The 23,610-nt window shown below is 42.3% G+C and overlaps 3 protein-coding genes across 3 annotated transcripts; 1 reads left to right on the top strand and 2 right to left on the bottom strand.

The window, feature by feature from the left end:
* Positions 1-4,763: 4,763 nt before the first annotated feature.
* On the top strand, positions 4,764-6,590 carry LOC113017547 (involucrin-like). Its single transcript, XM_026160696.1, has one exon. The coding sequence runs from the start codon at positions 5,473-5,475 to the stop codon at positions 6,442-6,444; it is 972 nt and encodes a 323-aa protein (XP_026016481.1). The 5' UTR covers positions 4,764-5,472; the 3' UTR covers positions 6,445-6,590.
* Positions 6,591-14,783: 8,193 nt separating this feature from the next.
* LOC113017545 (involucrin-like) lies at positions 14,784-16,608 on the bottom strand. Its single transcript, XM_026160695.1, has one exon. It carries the CDS (start codon positions 15,899-15,901, stop codon positions 14,930-14,932), a length of 972 nt encoding a protein of 323 aa, XP_026016480.1. The 5' UTR covers positions 15,902-16,608; the 3' UTR covers positions 14,784-14,929.
* Positions 16,609-20,793: 4,185 nt separating this feature from the next.
* Positions 20,794-22,148, bottom strand: LOC113017544 (calcium-binding and coiled-coil domain-containing protein 2-like). The gene has a single exon (XM_026160694.1). The coding sequence runs from the start codon at positions 21,909-21,911 to the stop codon at positions 20,940-20,942; it is 972 nt and encodes a 323-aa protein (XP_026016479.1). The 5' UTR covers positions 21,912-22,148; the 3' UTR covers positions 20,794-20,939.
* Between the last annotated feature and the right edge of the window lie 1,462 nt (positions 22,149-23,610).

Here is a 23,610-nt window from a genome sequence, read left to right as displayed (position 1 = left end):
TGAGCACAACTTTTGAATGACTTTGCTGAAAATAACTTGAATAATTTCTGCATTTCTCCTAAGCAGGTATATGCAGTTGATCATACATAAACGTCGCAAATCTCTCACATCTCAAAAACACGCCGTCACTCCTGTTTTTACCGTTTCTTCCCACAGTAAATATAAACAACGACAGTATTCAGTAAAAAACAAAGAAACATTGCAGATATTTTTATCATAACTCTGGTTTTACGTGGCCGATCAACACAATTTAAAAACTGGTATAAAGTCCACACTTTTCCCTCAGTTGTTCCGTGGATGAGCCGAGGTCTCCCCTCTCGCCGCCGCCTCTGAACACACAAATACAAATTGCATGTGAAGCAGGAGGTGCAGATTTTTTTGCTATTGTTTTCTAAATCCAGGCTTGATCACGTGGAGGTATTTGGAAAACTTTTTTTGGCCAGCGGACGACTGTTGTCTCGCAGAAAGTCAAATCAAATGTATGCGATACACAATCAATTCACAAGAACACATTTAAACAGAAGGTGCCTGATTTCAACTAAACTAAATCATATCGTCACGTTTGGTTTTTTTCTTCTTTCTTGTTTTTTTTTTATTTTTAAATTAAGCATCTTCTAATGAGAGTGCAAAAACAGTAAAGAAAGAAAAAAAGAGACCTCTTTCCTCTCGATGGAAAAATGCACCATGTCGACCAATTTTTTTAAAAAAAAGTCAGCATCTGGGATTTGGTTGTTTAGGAAGAGGGGAAAGCAAGACAGCGAGAGAGAGACAGAGATCGATAGCCGGTTTTGAGATGTGGGAGATTTGTGACGTTTAGCGTGGAGTGTATAGTTAGTGTGTTGTGTAGTCATAGTTTTGCTTTGTGTGTCAGTGAGGCCACTAATGACTGTCACAAAGGCACATTGCAATGTAAACACTGTCACCAGGTGAAAACAGGAGCAGTGCTACACCTGGGGCCTGTTCTTCGTACCTCGCTAAGTAGGTTAGCCGGATTAGATTGTTGACGATTTCGCGCGATCCTGGATCAGTCGGTTCCCCGAAGCTCATCCGGGACTTGCTGTCATAGCAACAGAGCCGTAAGCGTAAACCTGCTTGGGAGCAGGTTTACTTTATGTAAACAGGATTAGATCGCGGCCACGCAGGTATGTCCGCTTCATTTATACGAAAGCAACAGCGATATTTTTCCACTGTTTCACCATAAATAAATATTATCAATGTAACTAAAGATAATGCAGCACTTGATCCTTTTATTGATTTCACACAGATACATACAGGTCATTTCCTAAAAAAGGGAAATGTACTATTAACATTCTATTACATGTATGTGATTATTACAGATGTAATTCATATTTCAGAGTAGTAATTGTAAATTACTTCGTGTAATCAAGATGAGAGACCACGGCTATAAAAGCGAAGGTGGATTTGGGAAGCCTGTCGCAGCCATGTCCTGTCCGTATACGCGACCAACCCATTGCGGAAGGTGCAAGATTGATAAGGAGAGTCCTCAGAATTCAGCGTATATTGCGGGACAGACAGGATCCTTTAGCTCAGCGCGACAGTGTGCTCATAGAGAGATATCGATATTCCCGTGAGGGTATTATTTACTTATTAACCAACTTGTTGACGAGGGGGTGCAGGACCACCACCTGTCTTTTTTTCCTCTGCCCTTTTCTTGGTTGCTGTTATGAACAAACTAACAGAGTATTACAGGCCAGTATTACCTTGCCAAGAGACGCAAAGCAATCTAAGAGATAAATATTACCATTCTGTAGAATACTCCTGTATTCCACTTTTACTTGTTCCCATGTTCTTGTGGGTCCTGTTGTGGCTCTAATGTGAAAGGGGATATAATATAACATATTATAATATAATATAATGCCATATGATATTGGACAATATAGTGTCATATGATAGATCTACCCTACCGCCTACTGGTGTTGGCCAGAGGGGCCGATGGCGCGATATGGCAGCCTGGCTACAACCGTAGCTGCCTCCACCAGTGTGTGAATGTGGGAGTGAATGAATAGTGGTATCGTAAAGCGCTTTGGGTGCCTTGGAAAGCGCTATATAAATCCAATCCATTATTATTATTATTATTATTATTATTAAATTACCTACGAGTTTGATTTGTCAGCAACTTTCTGCCAGCCCTCTCTCCTTGCTTTTGCAGCCTTTGCAGTGTTCCCTTGCGTTTTAATTAAACTCTGAAACTCCTGAAATCCCTCAATCAAGAGTTCTTGCTCTGCTGCCGGAAAATACCGAGCACGCCCCTTCGACATTTTCGCCGACCAATCAGCGGGTTGCCGATCAATGTTTCTACTATCGATGCGTAGCCCCTTTTACGACACCCAGTGATGTCACATTCCTGCGTCCAGCTGTAGTAATCGTCAACAGCAGGTGTGTTCGGGGAACCGGATTAGCGAGCTCACGGTTAGCGCGATGATTTGATCTTGGATGTGTCATTTGATCTTGGATGTAGTAAGCGACGTACGAAGAACGGGCCCCTGTTGTCCTCTTGTGGTGGACATTTTTTTTACTGGCACAAGTAGTTTGTGGGGCATCTTATTGTGACACCTGATTGTTCTTTCATTTTAGTTATAGTAGTATTTTTAAATGGTTGTACCACATTTTAAAAATGCCAGATGTATTGGTTGCATTTTCAGATAAATAGTTGTATATGTTTATAAAATGTGTGCACAACTTTTAAAAATGTACAATTTATATTTGCATTTCAAGTTATAAAAATAATTTACTCAACATGTCTGTGGTTTTGACAGTAAAAAAAAAACCTAACTACTAGGATTTTATGGGGTTTTTTTGTGTGATTTCAGATCAGTTGTGTTAATACAGTAAGTCAGTGAAAAAACCAACTAAATTCAGACACATGAGGTTGAGCTGAAAAGAATGATACCAAACAAGGCAGGAAGAAAATAAAAATGAAACAATCTGAGGGTGAAATACAAATGTAAAATCAACAGGAGTCAAAAATGTCCAGTTATATTTTGGACCTCAGAGGGTCAGCCTAACAAATCATGAAAAGTTAGGTTTGGATTTTTGTTCACGACGGTGCAGATTTCTGACATTTTGTGTAATTTAAGCACGTAACAATTTGTGTGAAACTGAAGTTAGCACTTGGACTTAACGCTACAAGCGCCACTTCAACGACCACATGGGATCTGTACAAGACACAAACTGAAAGCATTGGGGGATATATTACACCACAGGTGCCGTATTTGTGGGGGTAGTTACAGAGGTTGTAATTTTTGCAACGAGACTTTGGCTTTAACCGAAGATGAGGCTCCAAGTTCACACTTTACGAAAGAAGTCTTGTGCTTGCTTTAAGCGCGGTTTCCAGAAATCCACAGCAGGGAAGACGCGAGTCACAGCAAGGTCTCTCTGTGTCCATGTAACGGAGCGGAAAGGCTGATTTTATTTCCAAGATGTTTTGTGTTTTTAAAAGGAAGGAGACCTTCCTAAAAACGGGCAGAGCAGTGGAGCCGCCAAGGGAAACACACAATTTAAACTGTAAGATTAAAAATATAATTTATTATATTTAAATAGTTAAAAATGTAAGATAAATTAAAACAACCTTGGCCAAGGGATAACACAATAAAAATCAATAAAACACAACATTAAAAGTCCAGTGGAATCCACCACAGCATAAAAGTCCCAGGGAGTTAAGAAATCCAGCGAAGTAAAAGGGAAACCCAGCGGAGTCCTCTCCTTCCTTTCCGCATTCGCGTCTTGATATGCTAGAGAAAGGGAGGAGCGGCAGTCACTATTCTTCCGGCAGTTTTTATTCAATAAAAGGGGATAAGTCAAAGACTTACCCCGGGTGGGCAGAGCTCTCAACTCCGCCCGCCGCTCTTAAAAACTGCAAAGCCACACAGCCGTCCCGTGCCTTCCGCTGGTGCTGTCTCCGCTCTCCCCGCTGGTACTGTCACTCTCTGCGCTGGTGCCCTCTGCGCTGGTGCCCTCTGCGCTGGTGCCCTGTGCGCTAGTACTGTCCGTTCTCCTAACGCCCAGCTCCACCAGCCCCTTCGGCTTGCAGGCGCTGCCGCCTGGCACCACTTACTCCTGGCCGTCTCTCAAGCCTCTCGGTCGAACCGCTTCCTTTGGTCTGCCAGGCCCTCTTATTGGCCTCTCTGGGATCTCTCGCAGGTGTGAACAGTTTATTATCAGGTAGGGGCGGAGTCTTTCCAGGACAGGTGTTCAATTTAAATAAGATAAAAACATGCAATAAAGCTCATACAAACAAACCCAATATACAATATTAAAATATTAAAACAGATAAAACATTGCAAAACATGCACAATAAAAACTCTAAATAACTTGTCCCGTTTCACCCCGTGACATCCACACAACGAGGTCACAGTGGCTGGCGCCCGTAACAAAGACTCAGCGTCTCTGTTGTGTAAACACGCCAGTGATTGGGGTAATGTGGGTGAGTGTGTAGTGTAGTTGGTGTAATAGTTTTCGACTCCACACAGTCACTGCTTTGCTGTGCTTCTGCAGCGTATCCAGTAATGGTGACAAATCCTCCAGCGTTGCAATAGGAAGCTGCTCTTAAGCGCAGAAAGAATTGTTTCCAGGGATTTCTATTTGTATCCAGCTTGGCGTGCAGGATCCTTTGTGTAATCTATGCTTACATATGTATTTTACACACAGACAATGTGAAAAATACAACACATTGCTATGGATTGATGCTGAAAGTGCTAATTGCACTAAAAAATTTAGCTGAAAAAAAAAAAAAAAAAAACACCAACTAAATAGATAAGCATGTCTGTTAACAAAAAAACCCAAACGCTTTACCCAACTGGGGTTTTTCAACTACCTCAGGGACAAAGCTTTACCAAAATCTTCCAACTCAGACCCTGTGACAAGGTCTGTGAAAACCACGTTTTTATGCCTGAAATACTACAGTACTACACTCCCACCAGATGAGCTCATGCAGCCTGTCACGAACCGGGACATACAACCATGACAAAACAGGAGATGCACACACAATTTATTGTGTTATTAATTTAGATGAACTGTGCTAATATAGTATACCAAAATGAAAACAATAACTCAAATTTCAGATATTTGAGGTAGTGCTGAAAATAATGGTGCCAAATAAGGCAAGAAAAACATATTTTAAAGGTGAAATATAGAGGTAAAATCAAAAATAGTCAAGAACGGCCAATTCTACCCTGGACCACAGAGGGTTAAATTTGAAAACGGTTTAAAAACAAACAAACATCCCCATTCTAAAATGTCATGTGACAATCTGATTCATAAAGAGTGATGATGTCACAAGGACATGTGATGATGTCACAAGGACATGCCTTTGATCCTTTGAAGTTTTTCTATAAATAGGGGTCAGGAGCAGCAAGTTTTAGTCAGTTTGTTCGCAGCCTTCAAACGTTCGACCAGAGCTATATTTGAAAGTATTTGTAAACCTCTTCAGAGTCACTGTGCACAGGATTAAAAATGTATCCACGAGAACACCAACAAGGAATAAACAATTTTGCTGCCTCTCCTTCGAGGTCTGGCCGGCCACTCACTGCAAGAGGTAAGCCTGATATGACACGATCCATTGGTGCCTCATCAGTCCAAAGGACATTACAGGAAAACTCCGACCTACATGCAAAAATTAAACAAATTGAAGAAGAGAAGCTTCAACTGGAGGAGAAGTGCAGACAATTGGAAGCACGAAATCAAGAGCTGGAAAAACAACAGCAACGCCAGCCTTACACAAAAATTATTAGTGAGGCCTGGGAAGGAAAGTTTGGTAGAGCACGACAGAAGATTTTGTTCCTGATGAAGGAAAACAAGACAAAGAGTGCTGAATTAAAAGAAACGTCTGCCCAGCTTCAACGCGCGAATGCTACTATTGGGGAGATGCAAAGGGATCTCCAAAACATGGAGCAAAAGAATCAGGCGCTCCAAGGAACGCTTGATGAAGCTATGGAACAAACTGCACAAATCCTCGGACAGAAAAAGGAAGGGGTCACACAAATGCAGGACCAACTCAAAGGCATAAAGAAAAAATACGAAGTGCTGAAAGTCAGGCTGGATGAAACAGAGTGCAAAAATAAAGAGCTTCTTCAAGAGAAAGAGCAACAGGAAGAAGAAAAAAAACGTATTCTCCAGGACTTGGAGAGAAGAAATGAGCAGTTAGAAAAGATGCACGAGGAAAAACAACAGCAAAATACAGACAACCGCAATCTATTAAAAGAAATGGAGCAAAGATGCCAGAAACTTGAGAAGGAAGTTGAAGAAACAACCGATCAGCTGAGAACCCTCATCCTAGAGAAAAAAGTGGTCGTGGAAAAGCTCATGGAAAAGAAGAAAAAACGTTTCCGCTTCTTCTGGAGGAGGGACACTCCTGCTTTTTCTACTTTTTCTATTTTTTCTACTGCAGATGTCACCTCGTCTCCCTCCACCTCTGTTCCATCTTAATTTTCACCTCTCCTCTCCCCTTCTCTCCTAACACTTCTTCCCTCTCTCCTTCATCTTTTTTCACCCCAACCAGTCCCGGCAGTTGACTGCCCCTCGTGAGCCTGGTTCTGCCGGAAGTTTCTGCCCGTTTAAAGGCAGTTTTTCTTCCCCACTGTCGCCTAGTGCTTGCTCAGAGGGGATTGTTGGGGTTTTCTCTTTTCTTTTTTTTCCCTTCTTATTACCGTTTTCCTTTATTTACCGATTTGTTTTGTTTACTTTTCTTTTACGTTGTTTCTTTATTTACTTGTTTAACTTTTTTTCAACTTATGTAATAAACTAATAAACCAATTGAATTTATCCTCTGCGTATTTTACATCTAATCTTTAAAGAATATTTCCAAAACATTTTCAAACATCACGATCTGTCTTTTGTTTGCTTGTTAAAACCCCGTAAATGGTGAAGTAAAAACCCTGTGATATGGTTTAAAACATCAAAATAGACTAAACAACTAGTCTAAAACCAAGAGACACTTAAATATTAAGTTAAACCTCTGGGGTCGCCGGACACGTCGGCGCGTCAAAATCACATGACCAATTTACTGCTTTACTGGCCGAATATTGTTGGTGAGAAACACTCAGTTGTGTTACATTGCTGTGTGTTTGTATAACGAGTCACTTAACTGGTGCTGTGAACATATGTAGCCGCTAAACTGGTGGAACTAAATCTTCACCACCACGCCTATACAAGCAGAAAGGGGAGTGAGTGGGTCAGCGCTCAGAGCACAGAAACTTAGCTGGCTTCAAACACACCATTTATTTTCAGGATAAAACACAGTCTGAACCCCAAATACAAGCTAAAATCCCCGTATACAATAAAAAAATAGTGTTTACAACCCGCTAAAAACCCTGCCGGCAGGAATGATTAAACGCTAAAAATACAAAGCTAAATGAATGTTTTTCCCTATACTAAAAACTCCCCCCCCCCAGGGTCCTAATTCTCCCAGTCCAGCAACACACGGGCAAATTCTCCTGAGCTGAGAGAGACAGGAGAGGAACTCCTCTTCCGGGATGTGGACTCTCGCCAGCAGAAGACCAGGGAGGAGGCTCCTATCTCCACCTGACTGTGCGCAATCGTGCAGTCCAGCTACTCTCCACCTCCTCGCACGGCCTCCCTCGTAGCTCCGCCCTGAAACAACAGACACGGGCCAGCAACGTTGTCAGCGCAGCCGCTGTTACCCTTCCCCGGCAAAGCTACTCCTAGCGCCCAACAGTGGGAAAGCGATACTCACAGATGCAGGCAGAGGCGTACCCCTGCCCTACTGTGGATTTCACGCGTCGCCTCCCACGGTCGCTATTCTGTCCGTCGGGACTGGATCGCCGGGTTATGCTGGCCGATCGCCGAATGTCTCGTGGCGCCCCACAGTCAGGCCGGAGGTCCTTCTGTTCATATGCTGGCTTGCACCCGTTTTGTTTTCCAGCTCTCCACTTTTCGTGTGTCTCTCTCTTTTTTTTGTCTTTGCGCTCACCATCTCCCTTAAGTCAGTTTGGTGGCTGATAGGCCACCTCGGGGAACGCCCCCACCTCACAGGTGTCTAAAATTGTCCGCTTAATCCACAGTGGAATAATAAAAAAACATATTGTTCAATCAACACTAAACACACACTATAAACATGGAGATAAAATCATGCAATAGGAATATCAATAAACAAACATGCAATATCACTATTACAATAAAATCATGCAAATAAAATCGACACCCTGTACCAACACAGTCTGATCCAAAACAAAATATAAAAACACAATTTTCCACTGTGTGACACATAAAGCAGCTTGTTGCCTGCTGGAGCATTTCGGTGTGTTGGGAAGCTGCTGAAGCAGAATGACCACACTTGAAAAATGTGTAGAAATTGTGAGCTGGCCTTAAGTGTATCAAGTACTGTGTGAGTCTCAGTTTGTCATGTCTCTGTGTTTTTCAGGATACATCAGGATTGGCTGGTGTTTGCTGCATGGGCTGCTTACCAGTAGTGTTTCTCCCTCTTTACTCACTGCGTGTATCTCTTGATGGTAATGCACCCTCTGCTTAGCTCGCTGGATCTGTGAGCACAACTTTTGAATGACTTTGCTGAAAATAACTTGAATAATTTCTGCATTTCTCCTAAGCAGGTATATGCAGTTGATCATACATGTACCATGTGAAGAGGGGCATTTCAAGACTATTTAAAATACTTTTTTTAGGTCTTACTGACCACATAAGGCACTTTAGACTCAAAGTTACCTTTAACCATACAGCGCTTTATTCTGTAAACTTCAAGCACTTTATCTGCCTCAGTTTAATAATAAATTAACCCACAATGCTTCACATACTCTGGACTATTTAAAAGGATCCTTCTATGGCCTCTGACAGTGGACTCATGTCTGTGCTTGTCCTGCTAGACCTCAGTGCAGCGTTCGATACTGTCGACCATAATATCCTATTAGAGCGATTAGAACATGCTGTAGGTGTTACAGGTACTGTGCTGCAGTGGTTTGTATCATATCTATCTAATAGACTCCAGTTTGTGCATGTAAATGGAGAGTCCTCTTCACACACTGAGGTTAATTATGGAGTTCCACAGGGTTCAGTGCTAGGACCAATTCTGTTTACATTATACATGCTTCCCTTAGGCAGCATCATTAGAAGACATAGCATACATTTACACTGCTATGCAGATGGCACCCAGCTCTATCTGTCCATGAAGCCAGATAACACACACCAATGAGTTAAACTGCAGGAATGTCTTAAAGACATAAAGACCTGGATGGCCGCTAACTTTCTGCTTCTTAATTCAGATCAAACTGAGGTTATTGTACTCGGCCCTGAAAAGCCTAGAAATATGGTATCTAAGCAGATTCTTACTCTGGATGGCATTACCTTGGCCTCCAGTAACGCTGTGAGGAACCTTGGAGTCATTTTTGACCAGGACATGTCCTTCAACGCACATATTAAACAAATATGTAAGACTGCTTTCTTCCATTTGTGCAACAAGTAAGAAGGAGCTGCTGACCGTCTTCTACCGCTGCTCCATTGAAAGTGTGCTGACATATTGCATCGGTGTGTGGTTCTCCAGCTGCACCACAGCACACAGAAAGGCACTCCAGAGGGTCATCAACATGGCCCAAAAAATCATTGGACATCCTCTTCCCTCCCTGAAGGACCTGTACAGCACTCGCTGTCTCAAGAGGGCACGCAGCATCCTACGGGACTGCACACACCCAGGACACCGGGTGTTTAAGCTGCTGCCGTCTGGCAGGAGGTTCAGGCTGCTGAGGTCCCGAACAAATAGACTCAAGGACAGCTTTTACAACAGGGCAATAGCCCTGATCAATGTAAATAGCTGACCTGACTGGATACCTCCCTGGACTTTTTAGGGGGAGGTAACAATGTTTAAAACGATAACAATAATATTTATATTTATAACAAGGTGCAATAATAATTAATGTGCAATAATAACAGTGTGCAATACACATACACTTATTCTTCTTTTTTATACTAAGTTAATATACTGTGTTGTGTTGTTTGTTACGTTGTGATGTGTCATATCGTGTCGTGTTGTGTTATATGTAGTGCCGACGTAGGACAGTTTTTCCAATTTCATTGTACTACTGTACTATGTATGACTGTGCAATGACAATAAAGAGTTATCTTATCTTATCTTATCTTATCTTATCTTAACATCTCTAAAGTTAGAAATATCCTGTCTCAGAGTGACGCTGAAAAACTAGTTCATGCATTTATTACTTCCAGGCTGGACGACTGTAATTCATTATTATCAGGAAGTCCTAAAAACTCCCTGAAAAGCCTTCAGCTGATCCAAAATGCTGCAGCAAGAGTCCTGACAGGGACTAGAAAGAGAGAGCAGATTTCTCCTGTTTTGGCTTCCTGTTAAATCCAGAATTCAAAATCCTGCTCCTCACATACAAGGTCTTAAACAATCAGGCCTGATTTGTCCTCCTTCTTTTCTCACAGAGCATGGAAGCTCCTATTTTAATCCTAAAACTGTACTAAGAGACTTTGCTAAGTTTTCCTTTAATTTGTCACCCATCCGTAAACCCTGAACAGATCTTTATAAATAACTGAAGAAACAGATTTTTGTCGATTTTGCACAGATAATGTAACAACGTAACTGTGCAGGTAGTGCTGAAATAACCAAAGAAGGAAGGGAGTAACGTAGAAATGAATTAGCTACAGTGAGTTATATATGATAGTATAAATGGTCTGTTTGAATATAATGTTGACAGTGATGTGTGACTAATGTAAACGTTCAGGAAATAAGTGTAGCACTTTATAACAATGCTGCACTATTAAGCATTATTAAGGTATTAGTAAGGTGCTGGTCTTTGTGAGTCCATGTTTTGTCCTGATGTACATTGCGGGTGAATTCAGGGTCCTGGTGATGATGTTTTGACACCAGCTTTTTATCTATAAGCAATAATATATTATGGCGGAGTCCATTAAGCTTTGATGAAGTTTTTATCACTTGTGTTTTCCATATGACAAGTAAGAACTGTCTGCATGGGCTGCTTGAATATGAGCTTCACACTGTTCTTAGTGCAGATAAGAACTGTTTAATCCCATCTAAGCCCCACTGTTCTCTGTGCAGCAGTGGACGGCTGGCTGGCAAGGAGGCTGGGCCTGACCTCCAGGTTTGCAGCATGGCTGGATGTAGCTGTCGATAACCTGGGCAGAGGCATGCTGTGGAGTCTGCTGCTTAAGGTCTTACGTTTGAAGCACATCATCACACATGCACAAGGCGATGAAAACGAGGCTGTACTTAAATACCAGCAAAAAATGTTGTGCAGAAGTCAGGAAAGACTTGAGATGAGGTATTGGTGACTAAAGCCGTAATCAACCTGCTGAGGAGGTGTTCGGGGCAGCCTCTGCACAGAGGAAATGGAACAAGGAGGCTTGGTGGTGGGATGAGGAAGTATTCAAAAGTAAAGTGGGATAAGCAGCGAGGTGAAGTAAAGGCGTATTATGAGTTGTGAAGGTGGAGACTGAGGAAGGAGAAAACAACCAACAGAGACATTAAGCTGAAAAGGACGTGCAGAAGGACAGAGAGGGAGAGAGTATTTTGAAGATGGGAGGAGTACTTGGAGGAGGAGCTTATGAATGGGGGGAAATGAGAGGGGGGGGGGGCAGATGAATCACAAAAACACGAGAGGAATCAGAAAAACTCTGCAGTTCTTTGCCGCCTTAACATTTGTGCCACACTAACAGCGGTGGTGCATTGAATTGCTGTGGGGTTGGATGGTGTCTGCACTGGAGTGGTGTGTGTTCATGGATAACCACAACACCCGGGGGCGCAGTGGAAGAACAGCTTCGGCAGCAGCCCCCCACTCGTACAGGCTGTCATGGCAAACGGTAATCCTCCTGCCAACGTGTTTGAGCTAGTGCTGGTACACAGCTCCACATAAATGTCTTGCTGCCGGGGTTTCGGACACCTCTGGGAGTTTGGGTGGTGGGCGGCTTGCCTCCCTGTGTGGCTGTATCCATGCCAGTGGGAGGGCTGTCCCACTGGTTGGAGCTGCCTCTGTGGATCCAGCATGTGGGGATGTTGCTGCTGGTTGCAGGCCGAGTGCTGGCTCTGTCAGCTGAGGTTATGTGGCAAACGCTCATGTGTCTGAAACATGAACCCAAACGGTCCACTGGAGAACTCTCTCACAGATGTTTTCTCTGCAGGTGTGGTGCATATGGACACACATCGAGCACCTGGAAGAAACTAAGAGCTCGATTTCTCTTTTTAAATCACATTTGATTTTGCATTTGGCAGATGAGGCTCATCCTGTTACCTTGACACTGTGGAATAATGCTTTTGTCATTTAGAGGGGACAGGAAGTCTTTGGAATGTCAGCAGTACTTGAACACCTGCATTGTCATTGCTGTTATTCCCCCAGAAAGACAGTTTACCAAAGGGAAATCTGTGAGACTTAAGACTTTGATGGTTAGATAAAATGCATTTGAAATATATTTATATACTTTATTTGACCATTTAAAAGGCTTAAAATGCAACGTTACTGTAAAAATCTAATAAAGCAAATGTGTGCAGTGTTTACTGTAAATGTGTTGTGTGTGCAAAGTGTTTAGTGGCCGTTACATCCCGAGAAAAGGAAATTATCTGCTAATGTAACTGTATTGGAAAGGCAGCATGGTGCTGCAGTGGCTGGCACTTTGTTCGTCGTTCTTCACGTGGGAACTTCTCCACTGTTCAAACGTCCGCTCGGACAGCTGCGTGCTGCTGCAGGAAAAACAGCAGAGCCTTCTAGAGAAATGTGGCATATACCATTTATTCCTTTGTTATCTTAACTGTGTGCTTAGCATCACTGTCCTGTTATAGTGCCCTTGAGCAGGTTATCATCAAGGATGTTTACGTATGGTGCTGCATTGCTCTTTCCCTCATCCTTGAGTCATTTCCCAGTTCCTGCTGCCGAAAACATCCCTACAGTGTAATGTTCCCTCTAAGCTGCACGCGTGCGCAATTGCGCACTGCTGGCACGGTCTCTGCGCACAGAAAATTTGCGTTGCGCACGGAAAAAAATTCTGACCTGAATTGAAATTAAAATTAATACTTTAACAATTCTATTTTGCAGTGTTAGTCAGTGAGTGACTGGCTGCTCCCGTATGGGATCAGAACGAGGCCACCTTATCCCACAGTCCAGCCAATGATGCGATTCACATTCGTATATACGCAGCTAATCAACGTAGCTGACAGGCTGACAGCGTCCTTATGTGCTGACACCGGTGTTTTAGCAAAGCGGCTGATGTGGAGTGAAGCCACGTTAATGACAACGTGTACAACCATTGGAGATGTGAGGAGTCGAACATTAACTCTGCTCTTCCAGGGCACCCTGCAGACTTGGCTGCTGGCAGTGGCGAGGGAGTGCGGCCGCCGCTGGGATGACGTGAACGCCAATCATAGGTCGACTGCAGGTATGCGAGTCAGACCTTCTCAGGAGGTTTCACTTTTCGCTCTTCTTTATAATTGACCCTTGTTTTCTCTCTCTCAGCTCCTGGTCTCAGAGTGGGAGGGATATGAAGCACAGAGGGAGGAGCTTGTCGTTTGGTTGGCTGATATGGATGTCCACCTGAGTGAGGTTGACCAGCTGACAGGAAACACCTGTGAAAAACTGAAACAACTGCAGGTGTGGGGTTGTTTTGATATGACATATATTTGATATGATACATACGTCAGAGACATTGTCCTAAACTGGACTAACAAAGAACCATGAGTCCAACATGAAACTTACCCTTCGGGCAGGCACTCTTCAGTTTTTGGTAGCCCAAAATAAATTTAAGAAGCCCAAATAAAAAAATAAAAGAAAAAGAGGACAATTTTTAGATTGATGTTTTGTTTCCTTTACAATATTGTAAAGGAAACAAAACATCAATCTAAAAATATTTAAAACACAAATTACAACAACAATTTCAACCATCAACTCAAATATTTGGTTCTAATTGAACAGAAATTTCTATGAACTTGCAAGAACTGTGTAGGACATGAAACAGTGTGTGTCAGATCCTGAATTTGAAATTTCCACTGAAATCACGGGTAAGAGGCAAGTGGAACCAAGCTGACTTCTGCTAAATGGGTCAAACTGGGCAGAAAGTACACAAACACATAACATCCTTATAGAATATGATGTAACACTATAGATCAACTTACCTCAGAATATATAAAGCATATAAACAATTACAGCAATATGATGCAACAAACACAGCAGTGCTACTAATCCAAAATACTCATAGAACTTCATAGAACTGAAACAAACATTTATTTTTAGGCCTTCGTCGCGTCGCTGTGACGTAATCGGCCTTAAAATGCGGCCTTTAAGGCTGCAGACCCTGAATTGGGATACAGCCTCTGAATCGCTGCATCTTGTAGCTGTGTCGTCTTAAATTGGTCATGTGATTTTGACGCGCCGACGCGTCCGGCAACCCCAGAGGTTTAACTTAATATTTAAGTGTCTCTTGGTTTTAGACTAGTTGTTTAGTCTATTTTGATGTTTTAAACCATATCACAGGGTTTTTACTTCACCATTTACGGGGTTTTAACAAGCAAACAAAAGACAGATCGTGATGTTTGAAAATGTTTTGGAAATATTCTTTAAAGATTAGATGTAAAATACGCAGAGGATAAATTCAATTGGTTTATTAGTTTATTACATAAGTTGAAAAAAAGTTAAACAAGTAAATAAAGAAACAACGTAAAAGAAAAGTAAACAAAACAAATCGGTAAATAAAGGAAAACGGTAATAAGAAGGGAAAAAAAAGAAAAGAGAAAACCCCAACAATCCCCTCTGAGCAAGCACTAGGCGACAGTGGGGAAGAAAAACTGCCTTTAAACGGGCAGAAACTTCCGGCAGAACCAGGCTCACGAGGGGCAGTCAACTGCCGGGACTGGTTGGGGTGAAAAAAGATGAAGGAGAGAGGGAAGAAGTGTTAGGAGAGAAGGGGAGAGGAGAGGTGAAAATTAAGATGGAACAGAGGTGGAGGGAGACGAGGTGACATCTGCAGTAGAAAAAATAGAAAAAGTAGAAAAAGCAGGAGTGTCCCTCCTCCAGAAGAAGCGGAAACGTTTTTTCTTCTTTTCCATGAGCTTTTCCACGACCACTTTTTTCTCTAGGATGAGGGTTCTCAGCTGATCGGTTGTTTCTTCAACTTCCTTCTCAAGTTTCTGGCATCTTTGCTCCATTTCTTTTAATAGATTGCGGTTGTCTGTATTTTGCTGTTGTTTTTCCTCGTGCATCTTTTCTAACTGCTCATTTCTTCTCTCCAAGTCCTGGAGAATACGTTTTTTTTCTTCTTCCTGTTGCTCTTTCTCTTGAAGAAGCTCTTTATTTTTGCACTCTGTTTCATCCAGCCTGACTTTCAGCACTTTGTATTTTTTCTTTATGCCTTTGAGTTGGTCCTGCATTTGTGTGACCCCTTCCTTTTTCTGTCCGAGGATTTGTGCAGTTTGTTCCATAGCTTCATCAAGCGTTCCTTGGAGCGCCTGATTCTTTTGCTCCATGTTTTGGAGATCCCTTTGCATCTCCCCAATAGTAGCATTCGCGCGTTGAAGCTGGGCAGACGTTTCTTTTAATTCAGCACTCTTTGTCTTGTTTTCCTTCATCAGGACCAAAATCTTCTCTCGTGCTTCACCAAACATTACTTCCCAGGCCTCACTAATAATTTTTGTGCAAGGCTGGCGTTGCTGTTGTTTTTCCAGCTCTTGATTTCGTGCTTCCAATTGTCTGCACTTCTCCTCCAGTTGAAGCTTCTCTTCTTCAATTTGTTTAATTTTTGCATGTAGGTCGGAGTTTTCCTGTAATGTCCTTTGGACTGATGAGGCACCAATGGATCGTGTCATATCAGGCTTACCTCTTGCAGTGAGTGGCCGGCCAGACCTCGAAGGAGAGGCAGCAAAATTGTTTATTCCTTGTTGGTGTTCTCGTGGATACATTTTTAATCCTGTGCACAGTGACTCTGAAGAGGTTTACAAATACTTTCAAATGTATCTCTGGTCGAACGTTTGAAGGCTGCGAACAAACTGACTAAAACTTGCTGCTCCTGACCCCTATTTATAGAAAAACTTCAAAGGATCAAAGGCATGTCCTTGTGACATCATCACATGTCCTTGTGACATCATCACTCTTTATGAATCAGATTGTCACATGACATTTTAGAATGGGGATGTTTGTTTGTTTTTAAACCGTTTTCAAATTTAACCCTCTGTGGTCCAGGGTAGAATTGGCCGTTCTTGACTATTTTTGATTTTACCTCTATATTTCACCTTTAAAATATGTTTTTCTTGCCTTATTTGGCACCATTATTTTCAGCACTACCTCAAATATCTGAAATTTGAGTTATTGTTTTCATTTTGGTATACTATATTAGCACAGTTCATCTAAATTAATAACACAATAAATTGTGTGTGCATCTCCTGTTTTGTCATGGTTGTATGTCCCGGTTCGTGACAGGCTGCATGAGCTCATCTGGTGGGAGTGTAGTACTGTAGTATTTCAGGCATAAAAACGTGGTTTTCACAGACCTTGTCACAGGGTCTGAGTTGGAAGATTTTGGTAAAGCTTTGTCCCTGAGGTAGTTGAAAAACCCCAGTTGGGTAAAGCGTTTGGGTTTTTTTGTTAACAGACATGCTTATCTATTTAGTTGGTGTTTTTTTTTTTTTTTTTCAGCTAAATTTTTTAGTGCAATTAGCACTTTCAGCATCAATCCATAGCAATGTGTTGTATTTTTCACATTGTCTGTGTGTAAAATACATATGTAAGCATAGATTACACAAAGGATCCTGCACGCCAAGCTGGATACAAATAGAAATCCCTGGAAACAATTCTTTCTGCGCTTAAGAGCAGCTTCCTATTGCAACGCTGGAGGATTTGTCACCATTACTGGATACGCTGCAGAAGCACAGCAAAGCAGTGACTGTGTGGAGTCGAAAACTATTACACCAACTACACTACACACTCACCCACATTACCCCAATCACTGGCGTGTTTACACAACAGAGACGCTGAGTCTTTGTTACGGGCGCCAGCCACTGTGACCTCGTTGTGTGGACACAGAGAGACCTTGCTGTGACTCGCGTCTTCCCTGCTGTGGATTTCTGGAAACCGCGCTTAAAGCAAGCACAAGACTTCTTTCGTAAAGTGTGAACTTGGAGCCTCATCTTCGGTTAAAGCCAAAGTCTCGTTGCAAAAATTACAACCTCTGTAACTACCCCCACAAATACGGCACCTGTGGTGTAATATATCCCCCAATGCTTTCAGTTTGTGTCTTGTACAGATCCCATGTGGTCGTTGAAGTGGCGCTTGTAGCGTTAAGTCCAAGTGCTAACTTCAGTTTCACACAAATTGTTACGTGCTTAAATTACACAAAATGTCAGAAATCTGCACCGTCGTGAACAAAAATCCAAACCTAACTTTTCATGATTTGTTAGGCTGACCCTCTGAGGTCCAAAATATAACTGGACATTTTTGACTCCTGTTGATTTTACATTTGTATTTCACCCTCAGATTGTTTCATTTTTATTTTCTTCCTGCCTTGTTTGGTATCATTCTTTTCAGCTCAACCTCATGTGTCTGAATTTAGTTGGTTTTTTCACTGACTTACTGTATTAACACAACTGATCTGAAATCACACAAAAAAACCCCATAAAATCCTAGTAGTTAGGTTTTTTTTACTGTCAAAACCACAGACATGTTGAGTAAATTATTTTTATAACTTGAAATGCAAATATAAATTGTACATTTTTAAAAGTTGTGCACACATTTTATAAACATATACAACTATTTATCTGAAAATGCAACCAATACATCTGGCATTTTTAAAATGTGGTACAACCATTTAAAAATACTACTATAACTAAAATGAAAGAACAATCAGGTGTCACAATAAGATGCCCCACAAACTACTTGTGCCAGTAAAAAAAATGTCCACCACAAGAGGACAACAGGTGTAGCACTGCTCCTGTTTTCACCTGGTGACAGTGTTTACATTGCAATGTGCCTTTGTGACAGTCATTAGTGGCCTCACTGACACACAAAGCAAAACTATGACTACACAACACACTAACTATACACTCCACGCTAAACGTCACAAATCTCCCACATCTCAAAACCGGCTATCGATCTCTGTCTCTCTCTCGCTGTCTTGCTTTCCCCTCTTCCTAAACAACCAAATCCCAGATGCTGACTTTTTTTTAAAAAAATTGGTCGACATGGTGCATTTTTCCATCGAGAGGAAAGAGGTCTCTTTTTTTCTTTCTTTACTGTTTTTGCACTCTCATTAGAAGATGCTTAATTTAAAAATAAAAAAAACAAAACAAGAAAGAAGAAAAAAACCAAACGTGACGATATGATTTAGTTTAGTTGAAATCAGGCACCTTCTGTTTAAATGTGTTCTTGTGAATTGATTGTGTATCGCATACATTTGATTTGACTTTCTGCGAGACAACAGTCGTCCGCTGGCCAAAAAAAGTTTTCCAAATACCTCCACGTGATCAAGCCTGGATTTAGAAAACAATAGCAAAAAAATCTGCACCTCCTGCTTCACATGCAATTTGTATTTGTGTGTTCAGAGGCGGCGGCGAGAGGGGAGACCTCGGCTCATCCACGGAACAACTGAGGGAAAAGTGTGGACTTTATACCAGTTTTTAAATTGTGTTGATCGGCCACGTAAAACCAGAGTTATGATAAAAATATCTGCAATGTTTCTTTGTTTTTTACTGAATACTGTCGTTGTTTATATTTACTGTGGGAAGAAACGGTAAAAACAGGAGTGACGGCGTGTTTTTGAGATGTGAGAGATTTGCGACGTTTATGTATGATCAACTGCATATACCTGCTTAGGAGAAATGCAGAAATTATTCAAGTTATTTTCAGCAAAGTCATTCAAAAGTTGTGCTCACAGATCCAGCGAGCTAAGCAGAGGGTGCATTACCATCAAGAGATACACGCAGTGAGTAAAGAGGGAGAAACACTACTGGTAAGCAGCCCATGCAGCAAACACCAGCCAATCCTGATGTATCCTGAAAAACACAGAGACATGACAAACTGAGACTCACACAGTACTTGATACACTTAAGGCCAGCTCACAATTTCTACACATTTTTCAAGTGTGGTCATTCTGCTTCAGCAGCTTCCCAACACACCGAAATGCTCCAGCAGGCAACAAGCTGCTTTATGTGTCACACAGTGGAAAATTGTGTTTTTATATTTTGTTTTGGATCAGACTGTGTTGGTACAGGGTGTCGATTTTATTTGCATGATTTTATTGTAATAGTGATATTGCATGTTTGTTTATTGATATTCCTATTGCATGATTTTATCTCCATGTTTATAGTGTGTGTTTAGTGTTGATTGAACAATATGTTTTTTTATTATTCCACTGTGGATTAAGCGGACAATTTTAGACACCTGTGAGGTGGGGGCGTTCCCCGAGGTGGCCTATCAGCCACCAAACTGACTTAAGGGAGATGGTGAGCGCAAAGACAAAAAAAAGAGAGAGACACACGAAAAGTGGAGAGCTGGAAAACAAAACGGGTGCAAGCCAGCATATGAACAGAAGGACCTCCGGCCTGACTGTGGGGCGCCACGAGACATTCGGCGATCGGCCAGCATAACCCGGCGATCCAGTCCCGACGGACAGAATAGCGACCGTGGGAGGCGACGCGTGAAATCCACAGTAGGGCAGGGGTACGCCTCTGCCTGCATCTGTGAGTATCGCTTTCCCACTGTTGGGCGCTAGGAGTAGCTTTGCCGGGGAAGGGTAACAGCGGCTGCGCTGACAACGTTGCTGGCCCGTGTCTGTTGTTTCAGGGCGGAGCTACGAGGGAGGCCGTGCGAGGAGGTGGAGAGTAGCTGGACTGCACGATTGCGCACAGTCAGGTGGAGATAGGAGCCTCCTCCCTGGTCTTCTGCTGGCGAGAGTCCACATCCCGGAAGAGGAGTTCCTCTCCTGTCTCTCTCAGCTCAGGAGAATTTGCCCGTGTGTTGCTGGACTGGGAGAATTAGGACCCTGGGGGGGGGGGAGTTTTAGTATAGGGAAAAACATTCATTTAGCTTTGTATTTTTAGCGTTTAATCATTCCTGCCGGCAGGGTTTTTAGCGGGTTGTAAACACTATTTTTTTATTGTATACGGGGATTTTAGCTTGTATTTGGGGTTCAGACTGTGTTTTATCCTGAAAATAAATGGTGTGTTTGAAGCCAGCTAAGTTTCTGTGCTCTGAGCGCTGACCCACTCACTCCCCTTTCTGCTTGTATAGGCGTGGTGGTGAAGATTTAGTTCCACCAGTTTAGCGGCTACATATGTTCACAGCACCAGTTAAGTGACTCGTTATACAAACACACAGCAATGTAACACAACTGAGTGTTTCTCACCAACAATATTCGGCCAGTAAAGCAGTAAATTGGTCATGTGATTTTGACGCGCCGACGTGTCCGGCGACCCCAGAGGTTTAACTTAATATTTAAGTGTCTCTTGGTTTTAGACTAGTTGTTTAGTCTATTTTGATGTTTTAAACCATATCACAGGGTTTTTACTTCACCATTTACGGGGTTTTAACAAGCAAACAAAAGACAGATCGTGATGTTTGAAAATGTTTTGGAAATATTCTTTAAAGATTAGATGTAAAATACGCAGAGGATAAATTCAATTGGTTTATTAGTTTATTACATAAGTTGAAAAAAAGTTAAACAAGTAAATAAAGAAACAACGTAAAAGAAAAGTAAACAAAACAAATCGGTAAATAAAGGAAAACGGTAATAAGAAGGGAAAAAAAAGAAAAGAGAAAACCCCAACAATCCCCTCTGAGCAAGCACTAGGCGACAGTGGGGAAGAAAAACTGCCTTTAAACGGGCAGAAACTTCCGGCAGAACCAGGCTCACGAGGGGCAGTCAACTGCCGGGACTGGTTGGGGTGAAAAAAGATGAAGGAGAGAGGGAAGAAGTGTTAGGAGAGAAGGGGAGAGGAGAGGTGAAAATTAAGATGGAACAGAGGTGGAGGGAGACGAGGTGACATCTGCAGTAGAAAAAATAGAAAAAGTAGAAAAAGCAGGAGTGTCCCTCCTCCAGAAGAAGCGGAAACGTTTTTTCTTCTTTTCCATGAGCTTTTCCACGACCACTTTTTTCTCTAGGATGAGGGTTCTCAGCTGATCGGTTGTTTCTTCAACTTCCTTCTCAAGTTTCTGGCATCTTTGCTCCATTTCTTTTAATAGATTGCGGTTGTCTGTATTTTGCTGTTGTTTTTCCTCGTGCATCTTTTCTAACTGCTCATTTCTTCTCTCCAAGTCCTGGAGAATACGTTTTTTTTCTTCTTCCTGTTGCTCTTTCTCTTGAAGAAGCTCTTTATTTTTGCACTCTGTTTCATCCAGCCTGACTTTCAGCACTTCGTATTTTTTCTTTATGCCTTTGAGTTGGTCCTGCATTTGTGTGACCCCTTCCTTTTTCTGTCCGAGGATTTGTGCAGTTTGTTCCATAGCTTCATCAAGCGTTCCTTGGAGCGCCTGATTCTTTTGCTCCATGTTTTGGAGATCCCTTTGCATCTCCCCAATAGTAGCATTCGCGCGTTGAAGCTGGGCAGACGTTTCTTTTAATTCAGCACTCTTTGTCTTGTTTTCCTTCATCAGGACCAAAATCCTCTCTCGTGCTTCACCAAACTTTCCTTCCCAGGCCTCACTAATAATTTTTGTGTAAGGCTGGCGTTGCTGTTGTTTTTCCAGCTCTTGATTTCGTGCTTCCAATTGTCTGCACTTCTCCTCCAGTTGAAGCTTCTCTTCTTCAATTTGTTTAATTTTTGCATGTAGGTCGGAGTTTTCCTGTAATGTCCTTTGGACTGATGAGGCACCAATGGATCGTGTCATATCAGGCTTACCTCTTGCAGTGAGTGGCCGGCCAGACCTCGAAGGAGAGGCAGCAAGATTGTTTATTCTTTGTTGGTGTTCTCGTGGATACATTTTTAATCCTGTGCACAGTGACTCTGAAGAGGTTTACAAATACTTTCAAATGTATCTCTGGTCGAACGTTTGAAGGCTGCGAACAAACTGACTAAAACTTGCTGCTCCTGACCCCTATTTATAGAAAAACTTCAAAGGATCAAAGGCATGTCCTTGTGACATCATCACATGTCCTTGTGACATCATCACTCTTTATGAATCAGATTGTCACATGACATTTTAGAATGGGGATGTTTGTTTGTTTTTAAACCGTTTTCAAATTTAACCCTCTGTGGTCCAGGGTATAATTGGCCGTTCTTGACTACTACTGAAAACAAGAGGTCTGCTCTGTGGGTTGAACCATTTGTTAATGGTGGAGGGGGGTAACACTATGCAATATATTCAGTTTTAGAATTTATATTCACTGTTAACTGTAACTGCACTTAAAGTGTTAATACTATCTTATTTTAATAAACAACACTGTCATATGTAAAACTAGGGTGGCACTTGGGGTGGCAAGAGATCATTTTAGGGTGACACTTGCCACCCCATGCCACCCTTCTAGATCCGCCTCTGCAAGCATTATGACAAACTTTAAATAAGTATTTACGACTTTGGTGTAAAAATTCTGAACTCACAACGACTGACATAAGTGGACTACTTCCCACATTCACTGAAATGCAACAAACGCCATATACGCGTTAGACACTAGTGATGTGACGTTCTGTATCGAGGCTTCGAAGCGTGTGTCGAGTAATGGAGGAGGCGTTTCCGCGAAGCGCGTATCGAGGCTTGCTTCATTTATGGGAGGAGCTGAAAATGATGACGTCCGAAGCCTCGCTGCCCGGCTGTACCACGTGACTGGTTCAGGAAGCGGTTCAAACTTTGCCGCAAATAATCATTTTCCATACTGCCAGCATAAATATACACAGTATACTGCCATCACTACAATATAGATGTTTTACACACTCCTTTTGTTGTTGACATTTACAGGCTGTGTGCAAAATGCCACACTCTTCAAATTCATGCCAACTAATATTTTTACGTCCAGTAGGTGTTCTGCTAGAGCAAATGAAGCTTCAAGAAGCTTCGCGTTGAGGTGAACCAATTGGATGAAAAGCTTCAGTGCTTCATGAGGCTTCATCTGCCCATCACTATTAGACACTATATACTGCAAACTTTCATCTGCTATGTGCCACCAGTATCGTCTGACTGAACGTACCTTCGGGGGTCGCTGTGGGGAGAGTCAGCTAGCGTTATTCAGCAGCACCACCACACGGTGGGGCTGTTATCACTGGTTTGAACTGTGGCTGCACTCGTCGCACACTGACAGCTTGGTATGACTTCGCATACTAAGTAAAAGTGCTGTTTTGCATTTTCCCGGATAAGACTGAAAACCCCGTCTGAAGTCGAAACCCCCCACCCCTGTATGTGATTCGGGTTGCGTTCACTCGTATTAGAACTCGCAGATCAACTGACCTGTAGAGTCAGATCATGTGACAGAATGGAGGCGTCGCTGAAAAACATTCACCCGTTCACCACATACACATACCGCCAGGAGCCCATTTCACAATAAACGGATAAGGCGACAAACACCCCTGTCCAACTCAGCTCGTAACGTTTATTTCCTCACACTGCAATGAAATGAGGGGAGCATGGGGGCCAAGGAGTCGAGGATAGGATTCCTGTCATATGACGAGGCCGTTAAGAGAGGTAAGCC

Source organism: Astatotilapia calliptera, unplaced genomic scaffold (assembly GCF_900246225.1).
Source record: "Astatotilapia calliptera unplaced genomic scaffold, fAstCal1.2 U_scaffold_146, whole genome shotgun sequence".
NCBI lineage: Eukaryota > Metazoa > Chordata > Actinopteri > Cichliformes > Cichlidae > Astatotilapia > Astatotilapia calliptera.
Note: the sequence above shows the minus strand (reverse complement) of the source record. Positions and strands in the feature narration are given on the sequence as shown.

Bases quoted from the DNA above. Each gene is read 5' to 3' on its own strand.
- LOC113017547 (XM_026160696.1), top strand. From the start codon at position 5,473: ATGTATCCACGAGAACACCAACAAGGAATAAACAATTTTGCTGCCTCT.
- LOC113017545 (XM_026160695.1), bottom strand. From the start codon at position 15,901: ATGTATCCACGAGAACACCAACAAGGAATAAACAATTTTGCTGCCTCT.
- LOC113017544 (XM_026160694.1), bottom strand. From the start codon at position 21,911: ATGTATCCACGAGAACACCAACAAAGAATAAACAATCTTGCTGCCTCT.